General features: G+C 45.7%; 1 protein-coding gene across 8 annotated transcripts in view; it reads left to right on the forward strand.

The window, feature by feature from the left end:
* Nucleotides 1-16,986, forward strand: part of KIF1B (kinesin family member 1B) — a 137,545-nt gene extending 120,559 nt beyond the window's left edge. For all 8 annotated transcript variants that reach the window (XM_035118322.2, XM_035118324.2, XM_035118323.2 and 5 more), the window contains 13 exons: nucleotides 516-600; nucleotides 1,386-1,491; nucleotides 3,095-3,209; nucleotides 3,362-3,495; nucleotides 4,187-4,248; nucleotides 4,850-4,995; nucleotides 6,028-6,267; nucleotides 6,931-7,002; nucleotides 7,304-7,425; nucleotides 8,374-8,526; nucleotides 9,615-9,807; nucleotides 10,363-10,481; nucleotides 10,852-16,986. In XM_035118322.2, the coding sequence (XP_034974213.2) occupies nucleotides 516-600; nucleotides 1,386-1,491; nucleotides 3,095-3,209; nucleotides 3,362-3,495; nucleotides 4,187-4,248; nucleotides 4,850-4,995; nucleotides 6,028-6,267; nucleotides 6,931-7,002; nucleotides 7,304-7,425; nucleotides 8,374-8,526; nucleotides 9,615-9,807; nucleotides 10,363-10,481; nucleotides 10,852-10,894 (1,590 nt within the window). In that variant the 3' untranslated portion in view covers nucleotides 10,895-16,986. The remainder of the gene's footprint in view (nucleotides 1-515; nucleotides 601-1,385; nucleotides 1,492-3,094; nucleotides 3,210-3,361; nucleotides 3,496-4,186; nucleotides 4,249-4,849; nucleotides 4,996-6,027; nucleotides 6,268-6,930; nucleotides 7,003-7,303; nucleotides 7,426-8,373; nucleotides 8,527-9,614; nucleotides 9,808-10,362; nucleotides 10,482-10,851) is intronic.
* Nucleotides 16,987-18,047: the final 1,061 nt, after the last annotated feature.

Consider the following 18,047-nt stretch of genomic DNA (forward strand, 5'->3'; position numbering starts at 1 on the left):
GGCCTGCTAAATTGCCAGGTCTTCTGTCTGTAAGCAGAAAGACATCTTATCATTCAAGAGCACGAGAAGAGGCTGCTGGATCAGGCCAGTGCCCCATCCAGGCCAGCATCCTGTTCTCACAGTGGTATTCAGAAGCATTAGTACCTCCCACTGTGGCTGTAGAACATAGCTATTGTGACTACTAGCCATTGATAGCCTTATCCACCATAAATTTGTCCAATCTTATTTTATAACCCTCCAAGTTGGTGGCTGTCACTGCCCCCTGTGGGAGTGAGTTCCATAGTTTAACTGTGTGCTGAGTGAATAAGCTGTTTCTTTTATCTGCCCTGAATCTTCCAGCATTCAGCTTCCAACTCCAGCTCCCATCAACCTGATTGGCTGGGGGCTGATTGGAGCTGGAGTCCAGCAACCTTCAAAGGGTCTCAGGTTTCCCACCCTACATCCGACCAGCTAATTGTTGCAGCCCTGCTGTAAATCTGCAGGGGAGACATGTTTTGCTTCTTCAATTCCTCCAGGGAATCCAGCGCCGGATCACAGTCACCATCATCCATGAGAAAGGAAACGAGCTACACTGGAAGGATGTGCGAGAGCTGGTGGTTGGTAAGTTCTCCTCCCTCTCTTTTCTTCTCTTACCAAACTGGTTGAATATGCGGAGTTGGACAATTTATCAGAAAAAAATGAAAAATAAACCAAAACATGAATTCATTTCTAAGTGGGAAGTAGTTAAAATATATTTGAAAATAATTGTCGCAATCTAAACTCTGTTGTAGCATTCAAATAACATCTGTAGTAGTTGGTAGTAAGAATTGAGACCACAGATAATTAAATATTTATTTTTGCTTTAGGCTTTGATAACAATCTGACAAGTTTTGGCAATAAACTAATAATGAATATGTGAAATATGGAGTGGGTGAGAATTTTATGTAAAGTAAGAAGATATTATTTATTCTATTCTATTAGATTATTATTATTTATTTCTTTTAGTTCATTCGTTTTATATTTTTGTATTAATGGATGCTGTTTCTTTTGTTTATTTCAATTAAGCAAATAAAATTACATATATACATATGAAAGAAAAGAAAAGCAAAATAGAAACGAAATTAGCAAAATAAATCAGCTTTATTCAGACATTGGCCTGGTTGGCTTGTATTGCCAAGCAATTAGGGTTATGTGCTTGAACCTCTCCCATCTCCTCTGCAAGAACACCAAGAGCATCTGCTTCCATTAAAGATGCTGTTCCATGTGGAGACCCATGGAGAAATTCACACTCCCAATCTCACTGAAAGGTCATGCAGCCTTCCACCTGGACACTGCTTCTGCCTAGTGTGGCTCTAAGCTAAATAAATTCCCATCCTGCATTTTGACTCCCTCCACTTTTTCTTCAGGGCGCATCAGAAACAAAGCCGAAGTAGATGAAGCTGCGGTGGATGCGATCCTGTCTCTGAATATCATCTCTGCAAAATACCTGAGAACTTCCCACAGCTCTAACAGGTAAAAGGATTTCCACAACAGCCTGCCTGGCAAGGCGGAACCCTCTCCTCTTGACTCACCTAGGTCAGATACTTGAAGCTGTACGCCAGAAAGGACCCCCAAGCCTAAATCCTTGTATCCTGAGCCAATGTGGATTGAAATTAAAATAAAACAACTCAGAAGAAAGGGTTCGGAAAGTAGTTCCACCCTGGAAGAATTAATGTTTATTTGCTTAAAAGTCATGGGGTAGAAGGACATGTTAGCTGTTAGTCTCTATTGTTTAGGCATCCTGGACACAACTCCCTCCCCCACCCCCTTTTTGGACAACAGCAGGGATGGGGATGATACAGCCCTCCAGGTGTTCGTTGAACTACAACTCCTACCACCCATTGGCCATGATTCCTGAGGCTGATGGGAGTTGGAGTCCCAACAACAGCTTCCTCTTCCCTGACTAGACAAAAGCTTGCAGGTGTGGTGCTGCCCTCTTGTGTCATTAAATGGGTACTGACACTAGACTAGTGTCAGTACTGACACTAGACTAGTGTCAGTACTGACACTATCAGCTCACATCCACACGCAAGGACTCTTGTGCCGCTTTTAACAGCCATGTATGCCCCTGCCCTGCAAATAACCATCATGGGAAATGTAGTTTGTTAAGGGTGCTTAATTGTAGCTCTGCAAAGTGCGGAGTCTCCTAACACTCTTGACACCCTTAACAAAGTACACTTCCCAGGATTCTTTGGCAGAGAAGCCTAGTAGTATAAGTTTGCTTTAATAGTATGGTGTGGACATTTGGCTAAGTCAAAGGTTTAGCTCAGGGTTTGGCTCATTCTTTGGGGATGTGGGAGCAGTAACAATTTATTTTGTGCTTTTTTAAAAAAGTGTTATCTATGAATGTGGGTTTCTTTGGGTTGCTGCTTGCCTATCCTTTCTTTTTATTTTTCTGTTTTCTTTGTCTGCTTGTTTCTTCTCCCTCTCTGCTGTTCTTGCTTTGGGCTGCACTAATAAAAGCTTTCTGTGTCTTCACAGGCTCTTCCTTGATAAGGATATGCCTAGGTATTTTCAGTTTGTTTTCCTTTGTGCATACAGCTTCTGGCTTCAGCAGAATGCTTTTATGCCTCTCCCCTTTCCCACCAGTAGTTAGTCCTTAGCAAATCTCCTAGCTCTGCTGTGTGATTCGAGTATTCTGTCTCCTCTTCCTTTCCCCACTGTGTTCAGGAGGCAACAGATGCTCCATTTGTCAGCTGAACAAATGAAAAACACACATGGGGCCCTCTTTTCCTCCTTGTGTTCCTTGTACTCTCTCACATTGTGGTTTCTCAATTAAGATCTGGTTACCCTTTTTGTTTCCATGCTGGCTAGTCTATCCTAGGAGTCACTGTTGCACACAAGAATAATATTAGTAGCAACAATAATAATAAATAATTGTATATTGCTGTCTTATGAGGCACATGCCCCACGTAGTTTTAGATGTAGTTCCAAAAGCTTCTGCTTTTATTGCTGGGAGAAGACCACTACCTCTGACCAAAGAAGGGAGGCTTTTCACAACATGCTTGTCAGTGGTCTGCTCAGAGGTCCATTTTTAAAAAAAACCATGGGTTTGTTTCTGTTCTGTTCCCTTCAGGACTTTCTACCGTTTCGAGGCAGTCTGGGACAGTTCCCTCCATAACTCCCTCCTTTTGAACCGGGTGACCCCCTATGGAGAGAAGATCTACATGACCCTCTCAGCTTACCTGGAGGTGAGTTATCTCATGTCCCCCACAATTGTTGGATCTGGAATCAGGTGGAAGAAAATACCTGACAGAGGGTGGTACCCAGTGTAGTCCTAGAACACTTGCACACTGGTTTAGTTGAGAGGGTAAACAGTCGCATGGCTCTTTTTTCCTTCCAGCTGGACCACTGCATCCAGCCAGCTGTCATCACCAAGGATGTCTGCATGGTTTTCTACTCTCGAGATGCCAAGATTTCACCCCCTCGCTCACTGCGCAGTCTCTTTGGCAGTGGCTATTCCAAATCCCCAGATTCGTAAGTTGAATAAGTTGTGTCATGATATGAGCATTGTGCGTATGGGCTGAGGGGCGTAGATTCTGAATGGATCAGCTTTATGTTTTGCAGGGATTGTTGATTAAATGAAGTGTGGAGATGGGTTTCTCCCAGTGGTATTGTTGTCCAGGGTCCATTATAATCTGAGTGTAATGAATTTGTAGTGTAATGATTTCCTATCTGTAGTGTGAATGTGGGTGGGTGGCATATATATTTATGTTTAGGATATATCCTATTTATCTACAATATGTCTGGAGTGGGGAACCTGTCATCCTCCAGATATTATCAGACTACAACTCCCATCAATCCCAGCCAGCATGGTCAATGGTCAGGGATTAGAGCAGGCTTCCTCAAACTCAGCCCTCCAGATGTTTTTGGCCTACAACACCCATGATCCTTAGCTAGCAGGACCAGTGGTCAGGGATGATGGGAACTGTAGTCTCAAAACATCTGGAAGTCCGAGGTTGAGGAAGCCTGAATTAGAGCTCCCTCTGTTTTTTATTTAAACCAGACATTTTCACTCAGAACCGTGAGATTCTGGACTCTGCTGGCTGGAGCTGATGGGCTTTGTAGTCCAAAATATTTCGAGGGTACCAGGTTGTTGAAGGCTGCTTTATCTTCTTTATATCTGAAACTATTATTTTATTTTCTCTGCTTTATTCTGTGCAAACAGCAATCGAGTCACTGGGATCTATGAGCTGAGCTTATGCAAGATGGCAGACACAGGAAGCCCAGGTAAGAGGAAGGCACAGCTTTCCACATTATCATAAAAGTGTGCACACAGTCACATTCATACAGGTATTTGTTGGTTTTTTAGCTATATTTGTTTATTCTGCAAAGGCACTTTTCATTTTTTAGAACCTTCGGAGGGACAGGATGGAAAAGGGAGAAGAAAACAATAAGCAAATTGAGGCAGCCCAAACTTTCATAATGTTACATAATGAAGTGATATAATGACCAGATGGAATGGCCAGTGTAGGACAGTTCTTGGGGGGGAGTGGGAGCTGAAAGGTTATTGGCCCCAGCCAGGCCAACAGAGGAGGCCTCCCTTGTTGGCTGCTGATGAGAGAGGAGGAGCCAAACAAAAGTCAGCTGGTCCTTAGCAGGTCAACAGAGAGGGCTGTGCTCTCACCTGGTTCCGCTGCAGCCAGGTGGTGCTATTTATTGTGTGGGAGTATGACAGGGAGGAAACCAGGAAACCACTGAGGTGGCCAAGAGATTTGGCAGGAGCGCGAGGTATGACTTGTGGGGTGAACAGGGAGTGGCGATGTCGGCTCCTGACCACCAGTATGAATTCCTTTGGGTGACTGTTAACTTGAGCCACTTCATTGCTCAGGGATGCAGAGGAGGAGGAGGAAAGTCCTGGACACTTCTGTGGCCTACGTCCGTGGAGAAGAGAACCTGGCTGGGTGGAGGCCCCGTGGAGACAGCCTCATCCTGGAGCACCAGTGGGAGCTGGAGAAGCTGGAGCTGTTGCACGAGGTATGTGTTGAGCAGTGGCCTTGAAAGAACTGGCCTTTGAGATTTCTGCAGGGTCCGGCTTTGTCATTTCCCACCCACCCGTGAGATGTAGCTGCCAAAAACTGCTAGTTAAGCTGCCTGATACTTATTTAGCTGCCTTGTAATCTCCACATGCTTCCCTTTACTACTTAGCTGTTCTGATTTGGAGTCTCAGTCCCCGAATCCTTGGAACAAACACTATGTGGTTTGGCAGGGATGTAAGAAGAGTTTGTGATGCAAAAGCCAGAGAGAGGAGGACCACCTTGGACACTGTAATGGCTTTTCTTCAATTAACCACACCAGATGTGATGTTTAAGTCAGCTTTATTTTGGTTATAGCAACAGCCACTGGGGAATGAATTCCAAAGGCCTCTATTGACAGATCACCTTCTATAAGCATACATATTAACACATCTAAGCATGTGCGTGCTTTCTAGGTCAACAGGCAGCGATCACAGTTAGGTATTTAGGCAATGAACTTATCAGAAGAGCAAAAAGTAACATCACAGGAACAGAGGAAGAACAAGGCCATAAACCTATCCATCAATGTCAGCAAATTCCTTCACGTCTTCACAGATCTCTTGATTCTTTTTACATCATCCTCTCCCCAACATCATAGAATTATAGAGTTGGAAGGGATCCCACAGGTCATCTATTTCAATCCCCTGCAATGCAGGAATCTCACCTAAAGCATCCATGGCAGATGGCCGTCCAAACACTGCTTAAAAACCTCCAAGGAAGGAGAGCCCACCAACTTCCAAGGGAATCCATTCCACTGTTGAACAGCTCTTACCATCAGAAGGTTCTTCCTGGTGTTTAGTCAGAATCTCCTTTCTTGTAACTTGAATCCATTGGTTTGGGTCCTACCCTCTGGAGCAGGAGCAAAGTAGCTTGCTCCATCCTCCATGTGACAGCTAGATATTTGAAAATGGCTATCATACATCTTAGGCTATCTATCATTGTATGTATCAATAATTTCTCCACTGCAGCTGATACCATTTCTCTTGTTCTTCAGGTCGAGAAGACTCGCCACTTCTTGCTGCTGCGGGAGAAGCTGGGTGACAGCATCCCCAAGTCCCTGAGTGACTCGCTGTCCCCGAGCCTCAGCAGCGGCACCCTCAGCACCTCCACCAGCATCTCCTCCCAGATCTCCTCCACCACCTTTGAGAGTGCTGTCACGCCCAGCGAGAGCAGCGGCTACGACTCAGCAGACATTGAGAGCCTGGTGGATCGGGAGAAAGAGCTGGCCACCAAGGTACAAAGCCCATGTCCACAATGCTGCAGTTGAATACCAGAAGGTGTCAAGGTTTTATTCTCTGAGGAAGGTTAATCCCAGAGAGTACTCAAGGCTACCCCACAAACATGCTGTCTCAGCAGGGAATTTAAACCCACACCAGCAGCCTTTTGTTTCTACACATCCTTTTGCCACCCCTAACTTTTGAATACCTAAAACCAGCAAAACACACAAGTTGCTCTACTTGCTACACAGCTTTGGAGGCTTATGTGGGTCTGAAGCATTTTTGCTGCTAGGGTGTGAATGGACGTGGTTAGCTAGCGTCTGGCATTAAATACGTGGAACCCTCTTGCAAAATCTTTTCAAGACCACACATTTTTTTCTGGTCTACACTTCAGTGGAGGCTGGTCCACTGGGGAGAATTGGGCAATACCCCCCCCCCAAAAAAAACCTCAGCAAGCTCCCATTTATTTACATCTGCTTAGAAGGATGCTCTGCTTGTCATAGACTCTATGTCCATCCAGCTAGGTTTCACTGCCTTTTGCTGTACCAATTCTGAGGGGCACCAACCACATTAGACAGCCTCCCAGTGGACTCAGCTGTGGGTTAGGTTGAAGGCCAGCTGCCTCCCATCTCCTCCTTTGTCCCCAGGGCTAACAGAGATGCTTCTTTCTTCTCTTCTAGTGCCTGCAGCTTCTTACTCACACTTTCAACCGTGAATTTAGCCAGGTCTACAACAGCATCAGTGATTGTAAGGTAGGTTTGCAAAACGTTAAGAGGAAAAATGCAGGACATTTAGCACTGGGGTGGAAATGCTCAAACTACTACTCAGCAGACACCGAAAGCCTGATGGATTGGGAGAAAGAGCTGATCAACAAGGTACAAAGCCCACGGCAGTGTCCAAAATGCTGTTTGAAAACCCCTCCTATCCAGTGTCCTGTGAGATTTCTTGGAGTTTCTGTTTGACCACCCCATGCAGTACTGTTCTTTTATTTTTTTATTTAAAAATCCTGGCAGGCTCTGTAGAGCTCACCGCCAACTTCTTGTGTTCTTCCAGCTGTCCGATATCTCTCCAATTGGGCGGGACCCATCGGTATCAAGTTTCAGCAGCGCCACCCTCACGCCTTCCTCGACCTGCCCCTCCTTGTCTGATTCAAGATGCAACTCAGTGGACCAAAAGTGAGTTGGTTGCCACCAATGATACATGTCCTGCCTCCACTGACAGAGGCAGGATGCCCTCGAGTACCAGTTTTCTGGGAACCACAAGTTGGGAAAGTGGTGTTGCCCTCAAGTTCTGCTTGAGAGTTTTCCCAGAGGCATCTGGTTGGCCACTGTGAGGACAGCATGCTGGACTAGATGGGACTTTGGACAAATCCAGCAGGGCTCTTCTTATGAGCTGATAGATGTTTCTGTTTCTGTTTCTTCTAAGATTCTGTCCCTCAGTAGACAATCTGCAGCCCTCTTCAGGCCTACTGAGCTTTTCCTCTGGGCTGTGAACTTATTTCACTCTTACCCACTGGACATTACTTTCCCTCTGCTAGTCCTGGTATATCCAGGCACTGGGTAATGCTAGGGCCTCGGGGGGGGGGGTCCTTGAATTGGTAGGGAAGGCCAAACCTCGGTGGTAGAGCATTGGTTTTGCGTGCAGAAGGTCCCAGGTGCAGTCCCCAATGACTTCTTCTAGTAGGGTTGGGAAAAGCACCTTGAATGAAGCCTTGGAAAGTCTCTCCCAGTCTATGCACACAGTCCTGAGCTAGATAGACCATTGGTCAGGCTTAGTATAAGGCAGCTTCCTATGCACCTAGGTAACCAGCTACTTTTGGGCAGCTGCTCAAGAGGTGGGGCTAGCTTATCTGATCATGCCCATACTACTGCTTTTACGTCATTATTTTCTTTCTGCTTTTCCTTCCCATGTAGACTAGTGTCTTGAATACAAGCAGATGCTCCCAGTCTTTTTGCAGAAGAGACGGGAGAGCCTTATACATATAACCCTAGTGGTTTGGCAATACAAGCCAACCAGACCAGTGCCTGAATTAAGCAATTAAGCTGATTTCTTTGATTCTTCTGCCTCTCCAGCTGCTTGTTTTGAATGACAATCATTTGTTTTTCTTTCTTAATTAACAAAAGGACCCCAGAAGCAAATTCTCGTGCCTCCAGCCCTGGCCCAGAGGGGGAGCCACCCTTCCAGCTGATCCCACCCATTGAAGCCTCTTACCTGGCGAGAGCAGGCAAAAATGAGTTCCTGAACCTTGTTCCAGATATTGAGGAAATCAGGCCTGGGTGAGACATTCACACTGCAGTAGCTGCTAAAAAATAAAAACTCAACACATGTTCCGGAGCCAAGAGTAAAGCAGCAGCTACCCTTTTAACATGGGGGGGGGTACACACACAAATATGTGCATATGAAATTTGTTTCTATATATGTCAATGGGATTTGCAGTCACGATGAGTATTAGATTGATAGAATGATTGCCTTCCTTCCTCCCCTAGTAGCCCAGGGTGGCAAAAAGAGACACAATTTAAAGGCAACGAAAAACATTCTAAAACAGATTTAAACATTCTAAAACCAATTATGATTAAAAACATCTAAAAGCAGTTAAACAGTTTTTAAAATTCTAAAAGTAACTGCAAACAAAGACATCCTTCCGTCCATTGATCTCTGAGTTGCCACGAGAAGAATTCTCTAGCTACCTGGGTAAACAGGATTGCTTTCAGATTCCTCTTGAAAGTGAATAACAATGGAGACAGGTATAGCTCACTAGGGAGGGTGTTCCACAACTGGGAAGCCACCACTGAAAAGGGATGTTCTCTGCCTCAGGCCTTGGAGAGCTGCTGCCATTGAGCGCTAACACTCCTGGGCTAGGCCGTCCTGGTGTTGTTGGACTGCACTTCACATCACCCCTAGCAATCTGGCCTCTGCTGTTTAGGGCTGGTGGGCATTAAAATCCAATGAACACCTGCAGGGTCACAGGTTTCCCCATCCCTGATCTGACATTGCCTAAGTCCAGCCACTTTGAATGGCTTGAAAGTAAGCCTGGATGAGAATGCATGGCTTAAATTGAGGCTGGGCCCTCCTGGATGATGGCCAAGGTTCAGAGACGTTGGTAGTTATAGCTCAGCAACACTGGGAGGGCCACACAGGTTCCCCATCCCTGTTCAAAATAGCTATAGCTCTGCTGGCTGTCTCAGGATGGTGTTCATACAGCAGGAGAAAACATTGCTGAACTTTGCCAAGGAGTCTAGAAGGAACCATCTGGCCCTCTTGGTCTGTGAGCAGTGGATTCATTGCGGCACCTGGGGCCTTTTGGAGCCCATCTCCAGCCAGCTCCGTGTCTTTGAATGCTTTCCTCCTTGCCATTTCTTTCTAGCTCTGTGGTATCCAAGAAAGGCTACCTGAACTTCAAGGAGGCGCTCTCCCCATCGTGGGCCAAGCACTTTGTGGTGGTCCGGCGCCCCTACGTCTTCATTTACAACAGTGACAAGGATCCCATTGAAAGAGGGATTCTCAACCTCTCCACAGCTCAGGTGGAGTACAGTGAAGATCAAGAGGCCATGGTGAAGGTCAGTTGAATGGAGGGTGGGGACACTGCAATCCTCCCATAGGATGTAGGTCTATAGTGAAAGGGATAAGATCAGCTCCCTAGAGAGAAAGGCCTTTTCAGGCATTCATTTGCACCTACCAGGATGGGGTTGAGAAGGGAAAGAGTTCCACTTTCTTCCTATTTATGTGTCTTCTGGAAGAGTTGAATAGAAAACCCAGGGGGAAGAGGGAATGGAATATCAAAAGCTAGCATGGCTGGTTGGTTGACACTCTACACTGCAACTTTTTATTGGAATCCCCACATGTGCTAGAAGAATGCAGTAGCAGATGTTTCTGTACTCCTTTTTCCTAAATCAAATTGGGGTGATAAGGCCATGAGGGTGCTATACCCCCTCACACACACTCTCCAATACAGATCAGAAAGGATTTGTTTTGGCAGGGCCATTTAATTCACCCAAATCTTGGCCGCTGGGAGACAAAAGACTTTCCTGATCCCTTTGCAAATCGGGTATCAAATAGCTGCTTTAAGGGCTTCTGAGGATTTGCTGAGCAACTGCTTGCCTTTGTGATTCTAGACACCTAACACCTTTGCCGTCTGCACGAGGCACCGCGGAGTCCTCCTCCAGGCCATCAATGACAAAGATATGAATGACTGGCTGTATGCCTTCAACCCGCTTCTTGCTGGCACGATACGGTATGGCGTGGAGCCTTCCTCAGCCCGAGGGTCACCTTCCCTTGTGGGCAATGTTCTGTGGTGGGTGGAGCCAGGCAAAAAGTGGGTGGAGCTGTGACTCAGTCAAACAAGAGGTGTGATTACGTTCCAGCCAGGAACCATCTGGCCCTCTTGGTCAAAAGCCCTTGACAAGGGTGCAGGGCAGCGGGCAGTGAGTGGTGTGGCCGGGAGGTAGGATGTGGTCTGCAGAGAATCCTGAGGGCCGGGTAAATCCATATGTGGCCCCCAACCCTCAGATTCCTTGTTCCCACAGTGAGAAAAGAGGAGATAAAAAATGAGGGCTAGAAAGAACTGCAGTCTTGCTTATTTGCTCCTCCTTTCTCCCACACAGGTCCAAACTTGCCCGAAGACGCTCAGGACAGCTCAAATATTGAGTCTCTGGAGGGGTTCTCACCCGGTTCCCCAGCCCAAATCTCTTAACACGCCTTCTGATATAGATAGATAAAGCGTTACCTCTCATTTCTCTGTGATTCTTGAATTTCTCTCTCTTTCCTTGTATGCAACCCTGTGGCTTTAACATTCCTCGTCTCTCTCGCTGTCTCCCCACCATCCTCCCTTCAGCACTTTCTCCAGCTATTCTAAACCCTACCACCATCTTTTTATCACCCCTCCCCATGCACATACCTGTGCTGAAAATATTATTAGTAGCATGTGGCCAAACTGAAGAAAGTAACAAGGGGGAGGGGAGTGTTGGTGGTGACTTTCCAATTTATATGCACGACTTTTTTGGGCAAAAAAAAAGAAGGGACACCCCCTATTTTGTTTCTCTGGATGCCCTTTTTCTTCATTCCAATTGACTTTGTGCAGCTCTCTGTGATGTGTTTGTCTCTGTCTGGAATACTTTTGTTTTGGAAGTCTCTGCACTGCTGCTGCTTTCAAGGCGAGGTCCTCTGCTCATCGGCGAATGCAGCTCTTTGTCCACACCTGGAGTGTGACCAAGATATTTCAAATCTCCTTTTGTGAACACAGGCTTGCTGGCAAATTTGGACCACTTTCCCACCCTGCCTACTTTGGCTTTTAAGACTTGTTACTTTTAATTTTTAGATTTCAGGGCCGCCTCCCTGCCTCATGGCTCACCACCTTTGCCCGTGTCATAAAGGGGGAACCTGCTACAGCCAGACAGGGCTGACCCAAGACATTTTGTCCATCCCCGCCCCCCAGCCACTCCACATTCAGGAGCCAACTTGAATCTTCCTTCAGTGTTGGCAGGACCAGGCCATTGCATCTGCTGACAGCAAGCTACCTTAGAGAGCACCTGACAGGCTACATGACAAGCACACACACACACACACACACAGGGCTCTGTCCCCCCCAATACATTGCTACCTCTTCCTGCCCCCAGTTGGTTGCATCCAATGTTAGTCCTACTCAGAGTAGACTCACTGAAATTAATGGACACAATTAATGTAAGTTGATTTCAATGGGTCTGCTCTGAATTGCTTACAACTCTCCAGCTTCGGCTGCCTGAGGCAGCTGCCTTGCTCTGCCTATTGGTTGAGCTGGCCTTTCCAAGCTATCGCTTTTTGGAGTGCACCAGGCTCTGCTTTCTTCCCCTTGGCCTGTGTGTCACTCAATGCAAGCAAATGAATGAAACTACCTTTCGGATGCCTTTGATGCCCAGGTGCAAAAACCGTGCATTGCACGGGGAGATTAAGATTGATGGTTCCCGCCCTTGTGGTCTTCCTGTGTGCTGAGATGGGCCCCCATTGGCCTGAGCACACCTGCCACAGGCCCAAAGGTAGCTGGCCGAGCTGCGAAAATCCAGCTTGGCCAATGCTGGTCCCTTCTGTGCCGGAGTTCTTCAATATTGTGAGGCTGGTCCTGTCGTTAGGCAGAGCAATTTGACCTTCACAGGCAGGTGTTTTTTGGTGGGGATGGAGCAGTGGCAGTTAGGTTAACACAGAGGACAGAGCTCTGGGTTTGTGCCCACGTGGGCTGCTCTGCACCTTCTCAGCTGCCCTGCTGCCCTCAGTCACCATGAATGACACCTACAATCCCCGCTTGAAGTAAGAGCTCACTGCTTGCCCCACCAGCTTCTGCACATAGGAAGTATGGGGCAAGGTGTCCTTTGCTTCAGGCAGCAGAATGCTTCCGGCCACCCCCATTTTCCCACCTGCGTCTCCAGAAGGGTGAAGAAAGGCAGGATATCTCTGATGGCTCCTTTAAGAACAGGTCAAGGGCTCTGAAAATTGGGATTCAATGTGGTTGTATCCTCTTGGAAGAAGGTTTTTTTAAAACTTTACAAAAACTTGGCTTTTGTAGGGTATTGCTTTAAAACCCATCAGCCCCCTCTAAAAATAAATAAATAGACTCTTTTAAAAACCCAAATCATTATGCACTTTTTTTAAAAAAAGCCAAATCAATATAACCTTTGCCAGCCTGGTGCTCTCCAGATGTTTTGGATGCCAACTTCCACCAGCCAGCACAGGGCTAATGGGAGTTGTCCAAAACATATGGAGGGCACCAAGTCGGCAAAGGCTGAGATGTGAGCAAAAGAGCTGTATTGGGGTCCTTGTGCTTCAGGAAGAGGATTGAAACAAAATGAATTCCCTACACCTCTGCTTTCTGCTGCATACAAAACATATAATCTGAACTAACAAACCTGTTTACACGCTCTCCCTTTTTAATCATTTTGTGTGTCTGAGTAGGAGAGGTTTTTAATTTAGGAACAAACACCCCTCTCTGGAACTCTTCCACTCATCCTGCAGATTGTAAACATTTTGTGCAATTTGGTAGCCAAGGGAGGTTCACTTTATGCTGGCATGAAGCAGCCAGTCTCACCTAGGTATGCTGGGTTCTAGGTCTCCCCACATAAATGATCTTGTTCTAGTTGTCTCTTAGGTCTAGTTTTGTGGGAACACCGGCTGAGATTATTAAGTAGTGTTTGGGGCTGTGCCACTTGAGATCACAAGCTGGGTCCCTGCACAAATAGATGCTTGTGCCTGTCAAAATAGTTCCCTGAACATAGAAAACCAGAATATTCTAACCCTTTCCCCTGACATGCTAGCTTTTGGCATGCTGGGAATTATTTTACATGGTGGAACATTTCATCATGCAGGCCTATGTCTAAAGTCTGAAGCAGTGCAGGCAGTCCTCATGCTCTGTATGTAAGAACCACAATTAAGTCTTCTTGAGCTCCCCACTAAAGATTCTAAGTTTCTCTTTCTTGTGAGGTGAACTTGTGTTGTTAGGCTGATTTTTCTTCAGAGGGGCCATCTTTGCCCTCCTCTTTCTCCTTTCCAAGCTGGCTTTTACTCCTGTGGCTCACTGTGATCAAGGAGGTGATTTAAAGAGCAATTTCAACCTTGTGGTTCAGAGGAACCAAATTTGCATGTTGGCATTTTTTTATGCAGCTTATAAAAGCCATCTAGTTTGGGGTCAGCTCAGGGAGGGAGTTTACCTACAAACCACCGTACTGAACAGAGACATGCAGGCTTTAAGCACCAAGGATTTTTTTCATCAACAGAGCAACCTCGCTGCATTATTTTTTGGGGGTGGGGGAGGAAATGTTTTGGCTCTGCCATGTGACATCAGGGAGTGCGCAGTGGTGCAGCACCAGGACAGATGGGGCTTTCTTTAACATTACCCTCCTCTCTCTCTCTCTCTCTCTCTCTCTCTCTCTCTCACACACACACACACACTCTCTCTCTCTCTCATATAACTTATATGCTCAGGTTGGAACTCCTCCTGACACTTTCTGTGGGTCTTGTGCACAACCTCTGCGCAGGGAAAAAAAGGACCATCCTTGGAGGCCCAGATCATGGCATGGGGTCTGTTTGTTCAATGTGTTCTGATTGTGTACGTCTCAGCATAGTGATTAATGTTCCTTATACAACGGACTCCTCACTGCCAACATGTGTGCGCATCGATTGAGGCTGCTGGTTCAGGAGCTAAGCCGATTGTGCGATGGTTTTAATTATGGACTTAAAAGGTTTTATGTGGGGTGCTAAGTTGCCATATCTGCTGCCTCTGACCAGTAACAAAAGTGGGGTGAACTGTGTGGAACCAGGAAACACCCCCCAGGAGGACATTTCCTGGCAATATTATGTGTACACTAAGATAACTTTTTAATGTATTTGTTTTATTGTTTAAACTTGGAACAAAACTAGCCTGCAAAGTCTTTGCTTTGGGAAGGAGGCCACTATGGGGGGACTATAAATACAGGGGTTATGTATAAGCATTAAGGGGGCTCTTCTTAAGCAGGAAGAGCAAGTGGATGGTAGTGGAAACCAGGTGTGTCATAGCATACTCAGAAGCTGGGAATTGTAGTGTCTTATGTAAAGGTCATATCTCTACTAGGTCAGCTTAGGTTAGTTTATATATGTAGCTCAGGTCGGCAAGAGGGCAAACATCCATTCTAAGCCACTGCTGCATTGGCTGTTACAAGAGCAGAGCTGTAATCTGCTTTGGAAACAAAGTGACACAAAATTGTTTTTTTCTTTTCACAGCCAGTCCCTGGTCAGGCATTTTGAGCAGTCCCTTGCCAATTATAAAATAGTTCCTCTTAGCCAAATGTCCCCCAAGCAAACAGAAATGAAATGTTTTCCCTTGCATCTTCAATTTGGTCCTACGTTTTCCACATTCCAGGAAAGGATGTGAACTGTGGGGAAAGGAGAAGGTGAGAATCCAACCAGAGAGGTGCCAAAGCTCTGTTCGCTGTCACAGTCCTAGAGTCAGCCAGCTCTTAGGACCTGCCTACCATCTGGAGGCTCTGCCCCATGCCATGGGCCAGCCAACCCACAGAGCATGGGGCTGCAAACACAGAGCAAGCTTTGAGATCACCTTTTGCACCTCCTGGGTGGGATTTCCACTTTTCTCAGTCAAAGAAACAATTTTTTTTCCTAATGAAAGCAAAAACTGACCAAGCTGGGAGTTGTAATGTTGGAACTTGAAAGTCATATATATATTTGTTGAATCATAACCTTCTGAACCTTTTAATATGGGTTTTCGTTTGAAGCAATGCACTTTAACCTTTCAGGCCAGTCCGCATTCAGGATGTTATGGAAGGGGGGGGAGGGGGTGTCAGGCTCCAAACCTGTGGGAAGGTTTCTCCAAACACCCCTCCCACAAATCCCCCTGAGGGCATTTCAAAGCAAAGACTTTATTCGCTGCTGCTTTACTGTCTAATAATTTACAGGGAATATTTAATTTGTTTTTGTTTTTAAAGTATATATAAAGTAATGTGTATTTATGCATCTGTAGTTTATATTGCACACTAAAAGTAGGGCGTCCTCTGGGCTGATCTGCCCCTTGGCATGCTCTGCCATCACTTAATACTGTCTATTACTGCCTATGCATCAAGTGGTACAGTCCTCCTCTGCATTAACAGCTGGCTGGATGTTTGTCATTCTCTTGGTTTTGTTTCTTTTTAACATGCTGCTTTAAAAGAACAGGAATAAAACTAATTTTTTTTGATGCTCTGAGGGTTTTTTTGTGAATGTATCTGAAACTGGACTTCACCTCGTGCATGTGGATATCACATTACTGCAGGATGGCTCACTTCACCTTCACCCTCACCCTCCTGCCCAAGTCCACGGACCCGTCAGTCCTTCTGACGTTACAGGAATGTATCGAGATTTGTGCTTCCTTATACTAGAAACATCAGCCATTGGTGGGGGGTGAGACAGAAGCAGATGTTTAATTTCTTTGGTTAAGGAGGCCATTTGCGAGTTTGAAGTGCAGTCACCGATGACCAGTCTGATAATACTTGAAAGAAGCCTTGTGGTTGTGCTGGCGTTCGTTTTATGGCCTGTACCCTTTTTTTGTTGTTGAGCAAGAGGGACAGCCCTGTCTCTTAGCGAAAGGGGAGGAGTTGTTCCGCCTTCTATATGGCTGACTCGTGGCCCTCATCCAGGGAGGCTCTGAGTGACGTCTGCTAAAGCTAGAGAAGATTACATGTGCTCATCCCACCCAGAACAGTTCTTGTGTGTTGTTTTCTTTCCCCCTATTTATTGACAACCTAAATTCCATGTGCTTTCCGCATACACGTCTTTCTCATAGGGCATTTGTATGTTTAAGTGGTTCCTTCTTCCCAATGCCCACAGACAAACATGCGCCTCGTTAACACAGACCACCCCTCCACCACCACAGTCACCTGCACAACATAGGTGGCCTTCTGGAACCGATCTCTTACCCCTTCTCTTTCATTTTTTTAAATTAAAAATCAGTCTTTCCCTGGTTGAAAGGAATACATTCACAACACTGTACATTTTTTTTATTAATTGACTTCGTTTTGTCTTTTTCTGTTCCTTCCCATGTTTTATTTTGTAAATATATCTGATGTTCGGAGCTTGGGTATACAAAATGTAAATATAGTTCATGTATTTGTACTAATTCTGATCCATCTTGCTGTATAGCCTTTAGGTGTGCAATGCAGATAACAATATCTAACTCCGTGTATGGTAACCTTGCACCACTGAACGAGGTGAAAAAAAATAAAGATTAAAAAGCCAGTGGATTAAACGAATTTCAGCTCCATGTGTCTTTTCTTACCTCCTCTTGCAAGAGGCTATTTGGGGCCCTCCAAATTGGTGGTTCTGTTTGTTTGTTTGTTTGTTTGCAGGTGTATCCTGCAATTTATTATTGGGAGCTCACGGGGCTTGAAAACACAATGACTCTGAAAGGGCACCAGATCCCTCCTCCTCTATACCAAGAAACTAAGTCCATCCTGCTAGCCTGTCCAACTGTACAGTACCTTAAATAGCCATAAGACATAAGCAGAGCCTGCTGATCAGGCCAATGGCTCATCTATTCCAGCAGCATCCTGATCCCACAGTGGCTGATCAGATGGGGTAGGGAGGGAAATAACTTTCTATACCAGTTTGAGATCCTTGGAGAAACAATGGAATATAAATGTAACAAATGAATTAACTTAAATAAGTAAAAATACATCTGGTATCACCAGCCTGAGATTTTCACCTACTGCTGAACTGTTACCAGACAGCTCACTCCCAGCATTCAGGACCAGTAGAACTAGAAAAGCTCTTAACCTGTGCTGGCTTAGTACCTACTTGGTAGAGCAGTGCACTTTTGAAACCACTAAAAACAACTGAGGGAAGGGGAAAGAGAATGTCCATACATGTTTCGATCTGCTCTTCTTTTATAGGAAAAAAACAAAGAATAGCTATGATTAGCCATCACTCATCATCTTGGGACTTGAAAGGTGATGCAGTGAGGATGCTAGCTACACCCTTAACACAGTGCAGTCTGTTAAACCATGAAACTCAACTCTCCAAACCAAGTGACTTTGAAAGAGGATTAGACAAATTCATGGAGAGGGCTACTGATGGCTATTGCTCTGTTGCTGGAAACCACAGAAGGGGAGTGTGTGCTTGTGTTCAGGTCCCGTTTGCCTACTTCCCATAACAATCCATGAATTAAGTTAGGCTGAGAGCCTATAACTGACCCAAAGTCACTGACTAACCCTCATCTTCCAGGCCCTAATCCAACACACCACTACACCACATACCGGCAAATCCAGGTAACCCAATTACAGCTGATGGGGAGGTCTTGCGCAACAAGCTCATT

Source organism: Zootoca vivipara, chromosome 6 (assembly GCF_963506605.1).
Source record: "Zootoca vivipara chromosome 6, rZooViv1.1, whole genome shotgun sequence".
Lineage (NCBI taxonomy): Eukaryota > Metazoa > Chordata > Lepidosauria > Squamata > Lacertidae > Zootoca > Zootoca vivipara.